Here is a 20,131-nt window from a genome sequence, read left to right on the forward strand (position 1 = left end):
TTGATGGCAATGCAGTGAACAGGTTCATTCTTTTCGCGGATCAATTTCAGCAGCGGATTTGTCCGCGCTGAAATTCTGCAGTGGGAACGGGTCTGCAGAAGAGACATTAAAGGGGTACTCAGGCCCTAAGACATCTTATCCCCTGGAGGCTCCAAGTCTTATATCTCCCGACCACGGGGATGGAGTATCGTGACGTCATGACTCCGCCCCCGTGTGATGTCATGCCCCCTCAATGCAAGTCTATGGGAGGGGGCCTGACGGGAGGCATAAGCCTTGGAGTCTCCAGCGCTTCGTGAAGTGCTCACAGGTGGGTGCTGCATGCTAAATTGTGGAGGGTCCCCAGCGGCAGGACCCCCGTGAACAGACATCTTATCCCCTATCCTTTGGATAGGGGATAAGATGTCTAAGGGCCGGTGTACCCCTTTAACACCGATGTTTGGGGTCCACACTGCGGAATTCCATGACAAATCCTCAGTGTGAATGTACCCTGATTGTACTGGGACCAGGGCATTGGCAGCCTAGCAGTTCCCAAAACAGTCATTGGTGGCAGCAGAGAACCCATTTCAGTCATTACTCCTGCTGCTCAGTGTATAAAAAAATTAACAAAAAATATTACATGTAAAAAAAATAACATGTTTCAGTATTTGGCAATAAGCAGTAAAAAAAAAATTCTAGACAACATATTTCTTTTAAGTAGAGCTTTGTTATTGGCATTGTTAGTATGAGAGGAACTTAAATTATCTGTGAGACATAATAGGTAGAAAAGAATAACAACAATAAGTAAAGCCACAATACAAAGAACTACCAAACAGCCAACTGTGAAATAGTGTCATCTACAAACATATGGCGTGCCTATAAATAAACCTCCACCACTAAATGATCAGATCGTACTGGAGATTAGTCAGAGGCTTTATGTAGAGAAATAGAGCACTTCACCACTGCTGCCTGTCATCACAAGGCGGCCCTCCAATGTCATAAGTGAGACCATATCAATTAGTCTTATGCCTTGAAAAAGTTTACATTGTGTTATAGGTCGTGGACTTGCTGCTTCTTTAGCAGCTTTTTCAGCTGTAGGTTGCAGACCCCTTGTTTAGCTAAGCAGGTGAAAACGTTATATTTTGCTTGTGATTTATACCTCCCGTAGGACAGAGTGAAGCCTTAATCTTTGAAGTCGGAATGTTCCTATTTAAAAGGTCATTCTGTTCTGGGCCATAACTCTCTTTTATCTCTCTGGAGGATCCTCTGCCTTGAATGGTCATGAGTTCTGTCCTTAAAGGTGCTGTGAAGGTTATAGCGTCACTGGAGAGTGTGAAAGGTTAAGTGATCGCTACAACAGCTACCTGAATACATTGGGATTTCTGAACATTTTTTGGCCTTTGTTGAAAAGGGCAAGACTTTATGTACTGTATTTTATAAATATAGGTTTTATATATATATATATATATATATATATATATATATATATATATATATATATATAGCAAAATCATCGGTAGTTGCAGTATCTTGTAATACCTTTTTTATTGGACTAACAAGATTTTGTAGAGACAAGTTTTCGGGATTCCTCCCTTTATCAAGTCATAAGCATTTCTGAGCTCACAAGGAGAAAACACAGGTTCTATCTCACAAAATATGCAGGGGTTAAAACAACATATGTGGAGAATGGACATTAAGTTCGGCCATAAATTGTATAGCTATAGGACGATGGACTACAGATGAGGGGGGGGGGGGGGGGCAGGCCCGTCGCTACAGGACAGGCGAACCAAGCAATCACTTGGGGCCCCGAGCAGAGCCAGTGCTTGCCCGTCCTGTAGCGACGGGGCAATTCCACCCATCACCAGGGCCGGACAAATGCCTGACATTTTTTTTTTAAATAAACTCACTTGGAGCTTTGGAGTTCTTCTCACCTCACCACAATCACGCTCCCGGCTTTTTTTTATTAGGGTATATATATTTAAGTTAATATATTTAACGGGTAAAAATACCTAGGTAAGAGATATGGGAAAAATAATTATTCATATTCCAGTCATCACCCACTACAAGAATGGGGACATAAATATTCACTTCAACTAATGCTAACAGCTTACATAGTGAGTGAATGTGATGCTATTGTTATGTCCTGTACACATTCATCTTCCAGACAGCATTATATTGAACAGGTATGTTATTGATGACATTCTCTATACATGTATTGTATGTGTTTATGCTTAGTTACATCCTTTTTGTGCATGCCATTTTACCTGAAGAACATAATACAGTATTGTATTCTCTACCATAGCACAGGAGCGTGCTGCTATAAGATCAGTTCACATTGATGTCACTTACATAACAATATCGTTTTCTGAGTGGAACAATATCATCTTATGTCCAGTTCTTTATCCATAGACATTACAGGGGTTGTCTATTTTGGACACTATCACAAGGTGTTCAGCTTTTAAGATCCCAACAATAGGTTAGAATGTGAGGATGACCCTGGCAACAGATGTTTAGTTCTTCTGCTGCACTACCACAGGAAATGGGAACCTTTACATGGTCCCCATCGGAATCCCTGTTAGGGGTTATCCAGGTTAACAAAAACAAAAAAACAGAACAGTTTTCTTCCAGAAATAGTGCCACACCTGTTCTCAGGTTGGGTGTGACCTTACAGCTCAGCTTACTACAGTTTAATGTAACAGAGCTGCAATACCACACACAAACTGAGGGCAAGAGTGGTGCTGTTTCCCAAAGAAAGCAAGGAAGCTGCTATGTTTTATTTATTTTTTTTATCCTGAATAATTCCTTTACTCTATAGATGTGCTGAGTCCTCCAAAAAGGGAGACCCTTTTTTCTGCTTTACTTAAAACGTTACTGTCATGTATGTAACTTTTGATCTGACTTTTGGGCTCTATTGTAAGTCTCCCTAATGCATCAGTTGGACAGGGCAGCCGGCCAGGGCGTGAAGCATGTTAAAAGTTTATATAAGTAACAGTAAAGACTTAAACAAAAATGTTAGATATGTGATAAATGATGCAATTTTGTATAGATAACTTGGGACAAAATAGTGTTAGTATAAAGAGGAGGTAGTAGATTATGGGTTTGCTTGCCATCGGGAGTGGTAATCCAGAAAAGGAATGCATAAGGATGGCATAAATCCCTTAATAAAACGTGTCTGCGCTATTAATCATACTTGAGTAGAAGCTGCTTATAGTGCCAGGCAATTCTTATCTGCCAACAAGTGAATCAATTTCTATGCTTAAGTATGTGTATTAAACCTATTGGTTTCTGGCTTTCTGTCAGATTTCAATATTAATCTGGGGCAGTGCAGTTTGAGCACACGTTGCTTGACGTATGTGTGTACGGCCTCTTTCCTCTGCTTTCAGTTCACTGTCAACAATTCCAAGCAGACTGCAGAGAAATGCCTACAATTAAGACACAGACACGTCCTGTTCAGCATCCCTCTTAAGTAGTGTTTTCCTCTCCTCGTATCGCACTAGACAATCAAGAAGCGCTGGATGGCATTCACGTATCCCCCGCCAGGCCTAGGTACACAGAGATAATAGAAGCCTCCTTTGACTCGTATTTTTGTTGTTCTGGAGGCCAAGAAATGCTCACAGATAATTACATTGAAATGATAGCTCGTGGGCCCCCACTCCACACAGATGCTGATCATCTGTCTAATATTCCCTATGGGATGAGACCTTCAGGAGATCAGTACAGGATCTGCCGCTCCGTTCCGTATTTAATCTTGTGATTGCACTTGGTAATGCTGTTGCTTGTGCTTGCTGCAGGGAAGGGAGGCTTTAACTTATTATTGTTGTATTTTGCATTGCTGGGAGTGAAAAACAATTATACAAGGGATCCATAAATGGGCTACGCAGGGGAACACCTGTTCTGAACAAAAACAGCCAAGAGGGGAAAGGTTTGTCTCCTTCGGCTTTGGCACTGCGTTATAGAGCAAGCCTGTTGCCTTTTGTAGTATACTGCAGCAGTCCCTTTGTTTGCTGATGGGGACTGTTTATCCATGTGACAAGTAGAATTGTTCACTCTAAATAAAAAGTACAAATTCAATAGGTCACAAGTTGTTATCTGTATTGTTAACTAATCCTTTGATGAATGTGTTTTTGTGTCTGACTCAGTGGAAAATAAAAGGGAATCTGTCATCAGTATCACTCACACTAACTTATTGGCATAGGCTTGTAGAGCCGAGGACAGTGATGAAAATGATACTTACCAAGCCCCGATCCATGCTTCCATTGGGGGGTTGGGGGGGAGAGAGTTAACTTCATGTCTCCTGTAGATGTCTGCGCATGCAGAGGAGAGGGCTGTAGCTGCAGAATGGAGCTCCATTGTCCAGCATAAGGGGCTTAGCACAGGTGGAGAAAATACTTCCTATGAAGATTGAAGACAGACATCACCGTGTACGGGGGCATGGAAACACCCCCCATGCAACAAGCTACTCATTAGCCTAACAAGAAAAAGAACAATATTGCCAAAGTGAAGGCATGGATACAAGCCTATACCAGTAGGTTGTAAATAAAGTCTCAGCATTCAGCAAGTATGTTCAGGAACAAGGAGCTTTATTGCATATCCTTCAAATCAAACTGGATGCTTTTTGGCGGTAGCCTTCCTCTGTCACCGAAACGCATCCTATTTAATTTGAAGGAGATGCAATAAACCTCCTTGTTCCTAAATATACTTGGTGAGTGCGTGGTGAGGGACTTTATTTACTCTGTTTCTGGACCTGATCCACCATTGCACCAACCCCAACAGAAGGGCCAACCAATTTATATACTACACCAGTAGGTTAGATTCCCTTTAACATAAACACTTTGGAGAGAGAAAAACAGTACCAGTGAAAAAATGTAGCTTAAAGGAGAACTCCAGCCAAAACTAACTTGTCCCCTATCCACAGGATAGGGGATAAGTAGCTGATCGCTGGGGGTCCGCGTGGAAAAAACCCTTAATAGGGTAGAATAATTCAGGTTCACTTTAAAGATCATACCAGTCCCTCTGTTTCACTGGGTCTCTCACAATGGTTGTCCTTGCTGATTGTCGATATGTTCATTGTATTACAATTCTAATTGTAATATGTCCAACATAAGGGTGTATTACCATGCAATGTAGTGATGCTGCTTTCATTAGATCAGAGGAGGAAGACATTACATTAACTATAATAGCTTTAGGCTAGGTGGATACATAGCGTTAATCTTTTTGATAGGCTTAAGAATTTTTCTCTATGTCACAGTAGCAGGAAAGCAGTGACCCTTAGAACTGATAGTTTATTTCACTTGCAAAGGTGTCCATGCAAAGAAAATATTCTATATTTCATGATGATGTCCATGCTAGCAAAGGGGAGGAGTGCAGCGTAAACATTGTGGGCCACCTTTCTTAAAGAGGACCAATTGCTTCTTTGAAAAACACAGTACAAGACATTGGATGAAATCCAAAGACATTTCTCATAAACATGATTTTGTATAGTATTACTGGGAAACAGGTTTTTCTTTTATTGTAGCAGAGAGATCCTAATCTGGTGAGATTCTCTTCTTCCTTTAGGGTCTATTCACACGTACAGTATTCTGCGCAGATTTGATGCGCAGGATTTCAAGCTGTGTTTAGTCATTCAGTTTACATAGAAATCTGCAGCAGAAAATCCTGCGCATCAAATCTGCACATCACATCTGCGCAGAATACTGAACGTGTGAATAGACCATTAAGGTACAAAGTATAAGGTGATCTGATTCTCTTAGCCTATTCTAAAGAGGTGGACACAGCCGCTTCTAAAAGGTTAATCTGTTAGAGAAGGACGATAAAGTTGCTTGTAATGGGTTTAAGGGTTAAAAAAAATCAAAGTAAAGGTGTACTCTCTTTCCCTGCTCCCTGATCAATTTTATGGAACCTGATCTTGCAGCACTTCCCTTTGTTAAGACTAGCAAGTATTATGCTCTGGGACTGAGCTCTTTTGGAGCAGCGGGAGCAGGGCAGTTGAGTACACTACTTATTTTTTTGAATCCTGCCTAAGCACCTTTGCATATACAAGTAAGTCACTAAACATCCCTTTTAATCTAATAGAGGATAACACAGCTTCTTGTTACGGGTTCATTTGATTCTATCTCTGCAAACAAACAAAGGTAGCAAGGACAACACTGAAAAGAAAACTGTAACAAGGTTTACTTCTGTTTCTGCTGCTTCTAGCCTCCTCCCCTTGCTTCTCTAAAATACACAGGAATCCATCTGAGGCTGGGTTCACACTACGTTTTCTCCCATATGGGAGTGCATACGGCAGGGGGGAACTGAAATCTCGTGCTCCCGTATGCCTTCGTATGCGCTCCCGTATGTCATTTATTTCTATGAGCCGTCCGGAGTGAAACGTTCGGTCCAGTCGGCTCATTTTTGTGCTGTATGCGCTTTTCCCCCGGACCTAAAACTGTGGTCAACCACGGTTTTAGGACCGGTTGTAAAAGCGCATACAGCACAAAAATGAGCCGACCGGACAGAACGTTTCACTCTGGCCGGCTCATTGAAATGAATGACACACGGGAGCGCGAGGTTTCAGCTCCCCCCTGCCGTATGCGCTCCCGTATGGAAGAAAACGTAGTGTGAACCCAGCCTTACATTGCTGCATACCCAGTTCTCTAGTATCCCTTTCTTAAAAGATAAGAGTATTAGAGGGAGTTCTATTTTTCCCAGTTATATATCTCTAAGAAAGATTTAGTATTTTGTTTCCTAGGATAGAACTTATTGATCCTCTTTAAAGAACATAAGCAATCCCCTTAAAATCTATTTTCATCGAAAACAGACCTGATGCTGTTTATGAGCATTGGCTAAACTGGGTAGAAGCTATGCAATATCTAATGTAAATTCTTTATTCATTGCAGATATTAAGAGACTATCACACCTAATAATTGTACTTTTCCCTATGTCTTTCAGAACCATGTAAAGAAGACTTAAACTCTTGGAGGCATTGATAACCAAAGAGAGCTTGGGTTCCATCTCTCTTCATTCCTCTAATCCAACACCATGGAACAGCAGAGGTTACAGAGGTGGACAGAGAAACCATTTCATTTCCACAGTCAAGCAGCTTCTATGGTCTTGCTGGTTTTGGCCATGCTGTCTTTAGAAATTCCTGGTGCTTCCCTCACCAACATATTTCATGCTGAGCAAAGAGACTGGACTTTTAGTCACCTCACTGTGCATCGGAGCACAGGAGCAGTTTATGTAGGCGCAGTAAATCGCATTTATAAGCTATCAGGGAACTTAACCCTCTTGGTGTCACATAGCACTGGTCCTGGAGAGGACAACAAATCCTGCTACCCTCCTCAAAACGTTCAGCCATGTAGTGAACCTCGTACACTGACCAACAATGTGAACAAACTGTTAATCATTGACTATTCTGAAAATCGTCTGCTGGCTTGTGGTAGCTTGTACCAGGGTGTATGTAAGCTTCTACGTTTGGATGATCTTTTTATACTGGTAGAACCATCTCATAAGAAAGAGCACTACCTTTCCAGTGTCAATGAGACTGGTACAATGTACGGAGTGATTGTACATAGTGAAGGTCAGGATGGAAAGCTCTTCATTGGAACAGCAGTAGATGGCAAACAGGATTACTTTCCCACTCTGTCAAGTCGCAAGTTGCCTAGGGATCCAGAATCGTCTACCATGTTGGATTATGAGCTCTACAGTGACTTTGTGTCGTCCCTCATCAAGATTCCATCTGACACTCTTGCATTGGTCTCTCATTTTGATATTTTTTACATTTATGGTTTTGCCAGTGGCAACTATGTTTATTTCCTTACTGTGCAACCGGAGACACCTGTAGGTATTTCGAGTAATTCAGCAAATGATCTATTCTACACCTCTCGAATTGTGCGGTTATGCAAGAATGATCCAAAATTTCACTCCTATGTTTCCCTACCAATTGGATGCACAAAGAATGGAGTGGAGTACAGACTACTGCAAGCAGCCTATCTAACCAAACCAGGTGCCACATTAGCCAGGTCTCTGAAAATTTCAGTGCAGGATGATGTACTTTTTGCAATCTTCTCTAAAGGCCAAAAACAGTATCACAATCCACCTGATGACTCCACGCTTTGTGTCTTCCCGATCAAGACTATTAATGCTCTTATTAAGGAACGACTACAATCTTGTTATCAGGGAGAAGGAAATCTAGAGCTAAACTGGCTGCTAGGAAAGGATGTCCAGTGTACTAAAGCTGTAAGTGTATTCTCTTGTCTTTCTTTAAAAAGTGCCTACTATGTATATTGGCTATTTTGTGTATGAGAAAACATTTTGGGGTTTTCAGCATAGTATCGCAAGTAGGCTATAATGTTAAAGTGGAAACATGACAGCTAAAAATGTACTCACAAAGGCTCCTGTACATGCTTGGCATTTATTTTTTAATCAAAGCTTTTACCAAAGTGTCATTGTCTCAAGCTCTGTGAAGCTTTGGCAAATTATTATGCACCACTAGCAAACAAAGGGATGTCAGTCAGTGGTAAAGGATGTCATGCTTTATTGGGACCAGGTAAAAGCTGCAAGGCAAGCGGTACAGCCAAGATAAAACTGCAGCAAGCAGGAGAAAAGAGGCATGGACCCGTTTCGAGTTGTGACCCTTCGTCTATGCACTATAATACACTACTGTCTGATGGGCAACACAGTTTTGAAAGTGGCATGTTTAGGGGCGCACAACAACTTTAAGTAAGCCTTCGCTACATGGTGCAAGAATACTAAGTGTTTCTTTCTTTCCCATGTGAGCTGGAGGTCAGTTTCAGTATAAAGTACAAATAGTTTTTGGCTATGAATTGGGGTATGTGCACATAGGCAGAAACCTTGCCAGTGTGCCACGCTGCACCACTGTTTTCTCCAACAGTCATGTAGAGCGCAATAGATGCACGTGCGCATCATTCTATTGCAACCATTTATATACAAGCATGGCAAAGTTTCAACTCCCACAAAGGTTAGCTGGGTCTTCATTTCTTCAGAAACAGGTTGGGATGTCCGTCTGTTTGCATCCTTATTTGAGTCAGCATTGTGACCACCATTTCTCTAGGACAGTGGTTTTCCCCACCCAGTGGTCATTGATTTCAGTGGGAGCTTCAGAGTTGGACACAGAAAGACGTGACATGTAGTTTTTTTTTCTCACATGGTTTAGAGTGTCCCAGTGAAGTCAATGGGAAATGGATTTTTAGGTGAAACCCCATGTTTTTGATGGCAAGTTTTCTTTGCCCATGTAACCCTCATGCACAACGTACACAATCTCCAAAGCCATAATTTGATGTCCATAAAAGTCTCCAAGCTTTTTACTATAACTTAGTATGGCTGAAACATAAGGGAATATGTAGCTATAATTATGTAGGCATATAGGCCTAGATTTATCAAACTGTGTGAGAGAAAAATGAAGGGATTTTCCCACAGCAACCAATCACAGCTCAGCTAACAAGCTCTGGTAAAGTGAAACCTGAGCTGTGATTGGTTGCTGTAGGAAAATCACTCCACTTTTTCTCTCACACAGTTTGATAAATCTGGGCCATAGAGTAGAGACGGGACGGCACTACTGCTCACAAAATGATGTAGGAAACTCCAGTCACTGCTAGGAGTTATAGTACAGGGAATAGGGGTGCATGAATTAAGAGCAGACAAAGTCCATAGTGAAAATGATGGTAGAAACTGTACTTTGGCACCTATTAAAACATAACTTTTATTTAATCATCTTCATAAAAACAGCTGGCCACTGGTGGGATAGGGAAAAAGAAATTCTGCAGCCAAAGCTGAGCGGGTCATGGCGGCTACTAGCTCATTTCGCGGTTTGCCCGCTTCCTCTGGCCTCCGGTCTGCCTGCTTCCTATAGCTATAATTATGGTGCATGGCACAGCCCATGGAGGTCATGCACTAGAGAGCCACCCAGCCTCTATATGCTGCCGTAAAAGATCAGTTGGGCGCTTTATGTATGGAACTATTTTGTCAGTCAGATTCATATAGCCAAGTGCATTGGAAGCCTTCAGGGAATGGAGGTTAACCTAAAACCAAAAGAGAACATGACGTGATGCCTCTAACAAATTTTACTTCAAGTGATTATAGGATTTTATCAACATCTTCTCAAGCTTGTCAATAGAATATTCACGAGGGATGTTTTCTTAAATCAAGCACGGCACACAGTCTGTATTGTGTTAAGGGTTTTGTTTCCTTGTCTGCCATCGGTATCTTTAATTCACCGGTTCATGAACTTTGGGAGAGATATCACTCAGCTCTTATAAATATAATGATTACATTAAGCAGTTTAATGAAACCACAAGAATGTTAACTTTAGGCAACTACAGCTGGGCTGGGGAACTCAGCCAGGACATTGCTCTCATCTAACTTGTTGAGTCACTCAAGTATCCACTGTTGTTCTCAAGTGACATGTTGTAAAGCAGTAATACCTATTTATTTAACCAAGGCTGACTTTTTTAGACAGGCAACAAACAACGTTTGACTATAAAAATAGTACGTAAGAAGCAATGGAAATGTGCAGTCACAGGATCCAGAGAATTGGATGTATTTACAAGTTGGCATTTATCAACCACAGACAGGACAATTGAGGGTTTGAAAAATAGCTATGGGGATTGTATGGGCATTTACATCATGGCAAATTACGTACAAATGTTCATCATCTACTAACACTATTAAAGTACATCACAGCCACTATCACTGAGGAATGACAGCATATTCATGGCAATTCATTGTTTCTCCTGCAATCGCTGGTGAAGCTTTCCAAAAGGCCTGTTCACATTGATACCGATAAGTGGCATGTTTAAATTCCCAAAAAGGTTAATGATATAACAACAAGGTCTGAGAATGTAAAAAAAAAAATCTATAGAAAATGTCCTAAAATGTAAGTGCCACAAGCATCCTAATCCTCAGCAACCATATCACATGTGAAATAGAGATAACGTTATAGTATCACAAATATAATGTCAAGATGAACACAGACATTGTCCCATAAGAGGCCAACCCCTCTCCATTGTAAGAGTAGAGAACATGTAATAAGGAACAAAGGAAAGGGGGTGGACCATGCCACATATATCTCTTGTAACTGCTCATGGTAATATCGTCCTGGGTAGTCATCCCAATTACAGCAAGGTATGGCAAAAAAAAAAATAGTGTATAAATATAGTCTATAGTGTATCAACATTATATTTGCAAATTGCCTAGAGTGCCCTTAAGGTCTACTTGTCCCTCATGACAATCCACTTGTCCTGGTACACAAAATGATTTTAACCAAAATAGTACGTAAATAAGGTCTTTATTAGTTTATTTATTTTAGTTTTTGCACTTTTGTTTTTATTCTCCTCATCCTATAATAGAAATGACTCTTCTTTTCCCCCCTACAGACCCATATAAGGGCTTGTTTTTTGGGGGACCAATTGTACTTTGTTATGACATCTTTAATTTTTCCAGTCCTTCAATAAAATATGTGGGACAAACTGTTTTGGGTGATAGTGACGTGCTAATCGGGTGCTCTATATTCCAAGTATAGTACCAATCTTCAGAGAAATACACACACACTGTTCCTTTATGTAAATAATCTTCACTTTTAATATATTATTCATTTCAATACAGGAATCCATACATTATATTCACCCAAGTGAGTCAATCAGACCGCATGATGTGAGATAAACAGACTCTTTAGGAATCGGGGTGCTCCTGCACAAATCTTTCTTTTCCAGCCATCTCCATTTATTAACCGTCAGACCAAAAGAACGTGAGTACGTATGCAACGTTTCAGGGGCTGCTGCCCTCTTTCTCTGATGCTTAAGAAAGAGGGTGGCAGCCCTTGAAATTTAGTTGAGCCTCCACAGTGAATTGCTAACCCCAGGAATCGTGCTGCTGGGTGATCCACCCCACTAGCCCACCAGGGATGGATAAAAGGTGCCTTTAGATGCCACTGTCGGCTTTGACAGCGGTGATGTAAAGGGTTGAAGGTCGGCAGCGGCTGATTCCTGTAGTTGGGGGCCGTGGGCTCAAGTCAGAAGCCAGCTCCATACACCCTGAGTGCCGCCGGGTTGTCGGTCCGACGCTGCTAGCCCAAAGCAGAGATAAATGTCAGAGAAATTCATGTGCCCGGCGCCCAGAAGTGCATGTCCCGGGCATCGGGTGAAAGGACCCTCTAAACAGTACCAAGTGGTTGAGGTATAGTGCTTCATGACTGACTTTCTGTCATCAGCGTTCAGTAGTGAAAGGACATATCCCCCGATATTAGTATGTTACATAAATAGGGATTTCCAAACAGTGTCATTCTGTCAACAATATGTCTGTCTGTTGTTGTCCTGGAAAGTTTGTTAAACAGTGCCCTATCATCTTCTTGGCACCATAGACTTTCAGGGCAGCATGGATCCAGCTGCAATGTCTTAATACCAGCTGCCGCAGTTAGACAAATTGACATTAATGGTGCAAGGCTGAGAATTCATACAGTTAAATATCAGTATTTCAGCCTGCTTTGCTTATTATAGTAAATGAGTACATTTTGGGCAGTTTTTTCTATGGACAGATTGCGTTTTTTGCAATTGTAGTAAATGAAATCAATTATTTTAAAGGATATTTCTTAATTTGCTAATGGTTCATTCAGTTATGTTATTTTATAGAAAGCATTACTTACAAGTAAGGCAGTGTTTACCAAACAGTGTCACACCATTTGGAAAACATTGGTGTAGGGAAAACTAGTGACATAGGGAGCCCTTGGATGATGTCAGCGATGTGATATTATTGACTATACTGTGGGCATGCCAATAGATTTCTGTATAAAGTGACTAGTTGGTCCTGAATTATTAGCAATAACCTCTTGCTACTTTATTATAACCCAGGTCTTGGCTATTTAGCGAAGGACCTATTTATTGGCGATCTGGAACTAATGCTCTTCTGAGAGATAAATGAGAGCAGCTTTATATGCTAAATATATACCCAGCTTTCTTAAGGTTCAGTGCTCCCTTCCAGCTCGCACATGGCCATCTTCTGCTGCTTGTTTTTACTTTGTCCAGTTCAGCAGGCAGCGCAGAGAATTTCTTCACTCAGACTACAAAGAATCATTTGGGAGAAAGTGACTTATTCTGAGATTCTGCGATAAGGCTCATGAAGTCTAGAAATTTGAGAGGGGTTTACTGGGGAGATTAATAGCTTTGCTTCTATTTTTGCAGGAATAGGACACACAGTTTAAATAAACAGAAAACAGGAGATAGATAAAAAGAAACCAATGAAAAGTGTGTGTGATGGAGAGATCTCTACAACCAAGCTGGTAGTCCTATCACAGTTTATCTATGCAACCTTACACTGACCATACACTTTTGATATCTTGCTCAGCAAACAGCTTTTCCTTAGACATGCAGGTTCGGTTTAACCAAATACATGTGTTGTCAGTGGAGAGAGAGGGAAATAAGCAGCTGCCAGACACCTTGGGTCAACACCAGGTTAAAACTTCGCATGACCAACACCTCTTCATTCCCGAGATAGTCTGTGGGTTTGACTGAACAAAGTCTGATGTGTGCGGCCAACTTTAGGCTGGTCATAATCATTAGATACATGTTGGCTGAACCTACCAAATTCAGCAGGGCAGCTGACTACCTAATGTGCGTTGTGGCCTCCCAACTCTCCCTTATGGCAGATATCAGGGATCCTGGCAGATCAGCAGTTAAACAGATGAAACTGGCAGCTGCTTTCTACCTGGTCTCCATTGAAAAGACACATACACTTAGCCCAGTGTGTATGTATATGGCATAATTGGGTGAGATGGTTGTCAGCTGAACAAGCATTAATATATGGCCAGTTTAGGTAAGTCATGATAACAAATAATGTTTTTCTTATGAGGGACTCCAAGATCATATATAGAAGAGTTACCTAGCAATCTGACTGGTGTTCACATGTTTAAAGGGGTACTCCACTGGAAAACATTTTTTTTATTAACTGGTGCCAGAAAGTTAAACAGTTTTGTAAATTACTTCTATTAAAAAATATTAATCCTTCCAGTACTTATCAGCTGCTGTCTACTACAGAGAAAGTTCTTTTCTTTTTGAATTTCCTTTCTGCCTGACCACAGTGCTCTCTGATGACACCTCATTCCATTTTAGGAACTGTCTAGAGAAGGAGTAAATCCCCATACAAACCTCTCCTGCTCTGGACAGTTCCTGACATGGACAGAGGTGTCAGCAGAGAGCACTGTGGCCAGACAGAAAATAAATTCAAAAAGAAAAGTACTTCCTGTGGATCTTACAGCAGCTGATATATTCTGGAAGGATTAATATTTTTTAATAGAAGTAATTTACAAATCTGTTTAACTTTCTGGCACCAGTTGATTTAAAAGAAAATGTTTTCCAGTGGAGTACCCCTTTAACACTGTTGAGTATCTGGTTATTGAGAACATCAAACATTGCAAGATCTCTGCTACCAAGGGATCCTCTTTTTATTTGGAATGTGGCTCCTACTGTTGCAAATATTAATGTGAAATACTGCACATTGTAATGACCTAGAAAATAATGTAAAACCAAAAGAGTCTGTCTGGTGCTGTTAAAAACAAAGATAATATGAGCTCAAGCTACCTTAAAATAAAAAGGCTCCCTGATTCGCTACTGTTCTGATGGGGCCTTTTCTCACTGAAAAATGCCTCCTGGTCTCAACACACAGGAAATACTCGTTCACCCAATCACTGGTGACTGGCTACCTAAGTCAGCAGGCATTTCATGTCACCAGGAGGAGCTGATGAGCAAGGATCGGGCACTGTCAGACCTGGCATTGGTGGAGAGTAAGAAAAGGTAACTATGGTATTGTAACTATAGTATCTAGTTCTATTTTTTAGACTGAACCCTTTCAAATTCTTTTTCCAACACAGGACAACTTGTGTAGAATTTTGGGTGGTAATGGGGCTCTATACTACACTTTATATTGTGGCACAAAGCCGGTCTTTCTGGAGTTTGGATTTCCTAGACTTTTCCTCTCCTGCAACAATTTTTATTTATATGTATATTTTTCGAACAGTTCAATAGAGAGAGGTTCCCATATTACTCCAATAAATAAATGGGTGCTCTTTAGTGGTCTGGGTCACAGCCTTATTGGAACTGTTATGGCGGTCATATTGGTCGGCTTTCTGCTTTCACAGGAGCAGGCATAACTAAAGAACACCTGAAGTGTTGGCAGAAAAAACAACCATGTAAAACAAGTCGAAGCAGTATCAGTTAGTATTGCTAAAAATAGGAAGAATGGATAATAGTCTGCATTTTCTTATATAAAGAAGACCAAAGACTCAGACTTGGAGGCTACATGCCACAGCCAAGATGGTGCCACCACTGTGCAGCAGGAGGAGAGGAGGCAGGAGCACTGGCCAGATATGGCAGCTACACTTGGAAAGTTTGCCCACACTCCAGCACCTGCTAAATGCAGCCTGAGATCTCTAGATGTGACTCTATCAGGCTCCAGGTTTATGGCCTTGCAGCAATGGGAATCCAGTGACTAGGAAGAGATGGAAAGTGGCCTGCCGTGACCTTTAACTCAGGACTTGTGATCATGCTGAAACCAACCGATGAACAATGTTTTCTGTCTGGAATACGTATTAATACAGTTGTGGTAAATCTTTCCAATCAGATTGGTGGCCTTAAGGAAGGCTTTAACCTTATCTAACAAGGATTCTGAACACAAGGCACATTAGTAAGGTGGAGGAAGTAATGCCTCCTCTGAAGAGGGATCCACAATGTCATTCACAAGCATACGTTGCTTACGCCGTAACAGTGCGTGGTTGGTCGGCATACCAGAACAAGTGGAGGGGTCTAACCCTAATATGTTCTTTGTGAACTGGCTGCTTAAACTCTTTGTAAGAAGGCTTTAACACTACTGTTAGTGGTTTAATAGCCACATAGGTTGACCCACCAGCAGCCCCTGGGACGCTCTTCACAACCTGTGTTGCTTATGATCCTACACTATAAGGATATAGATGCTATTCTTCGTTTGGCCACAGAAAAGCTGGACATATGGATTAATGGCGTGAGTGCTGCCTTTTTTCTTGACTTTTTGTTTCATGATTTCCTCACCTAAGCTTCGAGTTGTGGCACTGAGTACAACCTCTTTCTTTGAGTCACCAATGGATGCCCTGTTCTGGCTGGAGGGGCTGGTATAAAAAGAGAGAGCTGAATGTGATGCCTAGTGTTTATTCTTAGTCGCTGAGATGGCTGGATATCATCTGTCTTCTTGCAGTTTTCTCATTCTATTGGTGACTGTTGTTCCTGTTCTCTTCTTCCTCAGCCTGATACATCATCCTCATCAAATATATATGATACACTGTTTCTTTAATTTTGGACAGGGTACGGGGGCTGTTTGGTACCTGGATACAGAAGCATCTTTAGACATGCTGGTACATTTATGGAGACAACAGGAGTATGTACAATGCTTTGCCTGTTCCATATCTTGGTTACAGTTGTTACCTTTGTATGTTTACTTTCTGTTCCTTCTCAGGAACTATTTTCTGGTGCTTGACTGGTACACTTTAGGCTAGCTGATCTTGTTTTAGCAGACCCTGCCCTAGTTTCTTATCTGTGGGGCTCCTATTTTTGTGGGATTTATAATTGTAGGATGAGCGAGCATGATCAGTGAGATTTCTATGGTATGGTGTATTTATGTTTCGAATAGTTTAGAAAGTCATCCTGTTACTCTATGATGTGGGTTAAGCCATAGCTGTCGTAGAATATCCTCGTTATGGAGGAATCCCACAAAACGGTATATTGTCTTTTATAATATTAAGAAGTTCTCTTCTATGACAGGCTTTGCAAAATCTACAGCTTACCTATAGCTGTCATGCTTTTCCCTCCGCGTATTGTTGAAGGCCGTGCAGAGGAGGGTGGTTGTTCCAGTGACATTACTGAACCGCAATGTATGTTATATAAGGACTGTTTTCTTTCTCTCTGATAATGTATGTCACTTTCATTGTTCTGATCAAAAAAAAAAAAAAGATGACCGTAGACAGATATGGAGATTTTAAAGACTGTGTGGCCTCCTTAGTTACATCCGACCAGTGAGTTGTCATTTGTATTCTTCTGGTGAGCAAAGGAATAGATTGTAATCAATACATGAATTAGTGAACGTGCAGCTTGTAGTATTTCTCCATCTGCTGACATCTAGAGAAGCTGCATAGATGACATGCACTCCCCCATATGCTTCACTATGTTAGATACATCAAACTGAGCACCTGTCGCACGCAGAAAACAGAGGCAGAGATTTAAAGTGACACTATGGCTATTTCCTCGTCGTCCTGTCAGAAACCCTGACATAATAGGTCTCATACTGACAGTTTATAGGGTTGCTGGCAGCTCTATTTATAATTCCCTTGACAGACTTTTAATGCATCCTTTTCTATAGACGACGTACTTTCTTGGGTTTAGATTTATATTGATTTATGTTTGTTTTAATCACACAATTAACATAATAGTGTTTGTGGTTTATTAATAAAATCCATTGTTTCTATAGTTTCAGAATAGAATGAACAGCTGTGAGGAGACTTTATAGATCTAAATTTGTCTCTGGAAGAGTTAACAGTCTATATTTATTTTACTTAAAAAAATAAAAGTAATGTAAATTGTTGTTTTGTTTTTTTTTTCAAAAAGATAGTTGGGATTTTTTTACAGTTCAGCATAGAGCTTAACAACAAGTAACCTTTTTGCTGGTACTGTAGTTACAAACAATCCTAAAGCTGACTAAACTGTTCACACACACTGAAGCTGGTCATACACATAGGAAAACTGCTGGCTGATACCTCTCCTCACCCCTTACACTCACATGCACACTCAGCTCAGCATGTGATCTGCATGGAGAGGTGAGGAAAAAGCTGCTCCCGGACACCTTGAACTCTAAAATGCCTAATCTCTGGTATCACCCATACACATAGATGGTCAGCCGGCCCCACCAAAATCTTATGTGTATGGCCTGCTTAAAGAGAATCTTCTAGCAGCATCACTCGCACTAACCTGTTTGTACAGAATAGTAGCGTGGGTTCCAATACATTTTACCTTTTTATTTTTAAATCTATGGTGCCCTTCCATAGTTACGGACTAAAATAAAAATGTGAATGAGATTCTTTGGTGTGCTCGGGGTATTACCTAGATCCTTATGCCTGCCTGCATCGGCCCTGTACTAACCCCCTTTATACATGCTTCTACATCACCGGTATGGATGGTCCGTACCACCTCCGCTTTCCCATTGTGTGCGCTGGTGATATGGACTGTCTTTGCAGGTGATGGTGGTGCAAAAATACAAAATGCTTTTTAAAGGTGTCCATAGCTCTTAAGAGTATAAACATGTCCAGCAGCCCAGATTTTGCTTCCATTGATATCTAGTATATGTACATTTTTGGGCATTTACTAAAAATCCATGTTGGTCATAGTGTATTCATTCTTGGTTAGTCTGGGAGTTATATTCACTAGTAGTAAGCAGAACTCCAGTGACTAGGGGGGACATTTATCAAAGCATTTAGTAGTTTTTTTTTGCTTAAAGGGGTATTCCAGGAAAAAAATAAATATATATATATATATATATATATATATATATCTCTCTCTCTCTCTATCTATCTATCTATCTATCTCTCTATATATATATATATATATATATATATGTATGTATATATATATATATATAATCGACTGGCTCCAGAAAGTTAAACAGATTTGTAAATTACTTCTATTAAAAAATCTTAATCCTTTCAGTACTTATGAGCTTCTGAAGTTAAGGTTGTTCTTTTCTGTCTAAATCCTCTCTGATGATACCTGTCTCGGGAAACGCCCAGTTTAGAAGAGGTTTGCTATGGGGATTTGCTTCTAAACTGGGCGTTTCCCGAGACAGGTGTCATCAGAGAGGATTTAGACAGAAAAGAACAACCTTAACTTCAGAAACTCATAAGTACTGAAAGGATTAAGATTTTTTAATAGAAGTAATTTACAAATCTGTTTAACTTTCTGGAGCCAGTTGATATATAAAAAAAAGTTTTTTCCTGGAATACCCCTTTAACCCCTTAAGGACCGGAGGTTTTTCCGTTTTTGCATTTTCGTTTTTTGCTCCTTGCCTTTAAAAAATCATAACTCTTTCAAATTTACACCTAAAAATCCATATGATGGCTTATTTTTTGCGCCACCAATTCTACTTTGTAATGACGTCAGTCATTTTGCCCAAAAATCTATGGTGAAGCGGGAAAAAAAATCATTGTGCGACAAAATTGAAAAAAAAACGCTGTTTTGTAACTTTTGGGGGCTTCCGTTTCTACGTAGTACATTTTTCGGTAAAAATGACACCTGATATTTATTCTGTAGGTCCATACGATTAAAATGATACCCTACTTATATAGGTTTGATTTTGTCGGACTTCTGGAAAAAATCATAACTATATGCAGGAAAATTAATACGTTTAAAATTGTCATCTTCTGACCCCTATAACTTTTTTATTTTTCCGTGTATGGGGCGGTATGAGGGCTCATTTTTTGCGCCGTGATCTGAAGTTTTTAACGGTACCATTTTTGCATTGATAGGACTTATTGATCACTTTTTCTTCATTTTTAAATGATATAAAAAGTGACCAAAAATGCACTATTTTGGACTTTGGAATTTTTTTGCGCGCACGCCATTGACCGAGTGGTTTAATTAATGATATATTTTTATAATTCGGACATTTCCGCACGCGGTGATACCACATATGTTTATTTTTATTTTTATTTACACTGTGTTTTTTTTTTTATTGGAAAAGGGGGGTGATTCAAACTTTTAATAGGGGAGGAGTTAAATGATCTTTATTCACTTTTTTTTTTCACTTTTTTTTTGCAGTGTTATAGGTCCCATAGGGACCTATAACACTGCACACACTGATCTTCTATGTTGATCACTGGTTTCTCATAAGAAACCAGTGATCAACGATTCTGCCGGATGACTGCTCATGCCTGGATCTCAGGCACTGAGCAGTCATTCGGTGATCGGACAGCGAGGAGGCAGGAAGGGGCCCTCCCGCTGTCCTGTCAGCTGTTCGGGATGCCGCGATTAGCCGCGGCTATCCCGAACAGCCCGACTGAGCTAGCCGGGAACTTTCACTTTCACTTTTAGCCGCGCGGCTCAGCTTTGAGCGTGCGGCTAAAGGGTTAATAGTGCGCGGCGCCGCGATCGGCGCT

At 40.6% G+C, this 20,131-nt stretch overlaps 1 protein-coding gene across 3 annotated transcripts in view; it reads left to right on the forward strand.

Annotated features, from left to right (window-relative positions):
• The window catches only part of PLXNA2 (plexin A2), a 325,654-nt gene that overhangs the window by 48,905 nt on the left and 256,618 nt on the right, over positions 1-20,131 (forward strand). For 2 of the 3 annotated variants that reach the window (XM_056557949.1, XM_056557950.1), the window contains exon 2: positions 6,907-8,193. In XM_056557949.1, coding sequence (XP_056413924.1) covers positions 6,997-8,193 — 1,197 coding nt within the window. In that variant the 5' untranslated portion in view covers positions 6,907-6,996. Of the gene's footprint in view, positions 1-6,906; positions 8,194-13,166; positions 13,247-20,131 lie in introns of those variants that run through there. The other variant, XM_056557951.1, reaches the window with a different exon arrangement.

The sequence above is a fragment of the Hyla sarda genome, chromosome 2, assembly GCF_029499605.1.
Source record: "Hyla sarda isolate aHylSar1 chromosome 2, aHylSar1.hap1, whole genome shotgun sequence".
Taxonomy (NCBI): Eukaryota; Metazoa; Chordata; class Amphibia; order Anura; family Hylidae; genus Hyla; species Hyla sarda.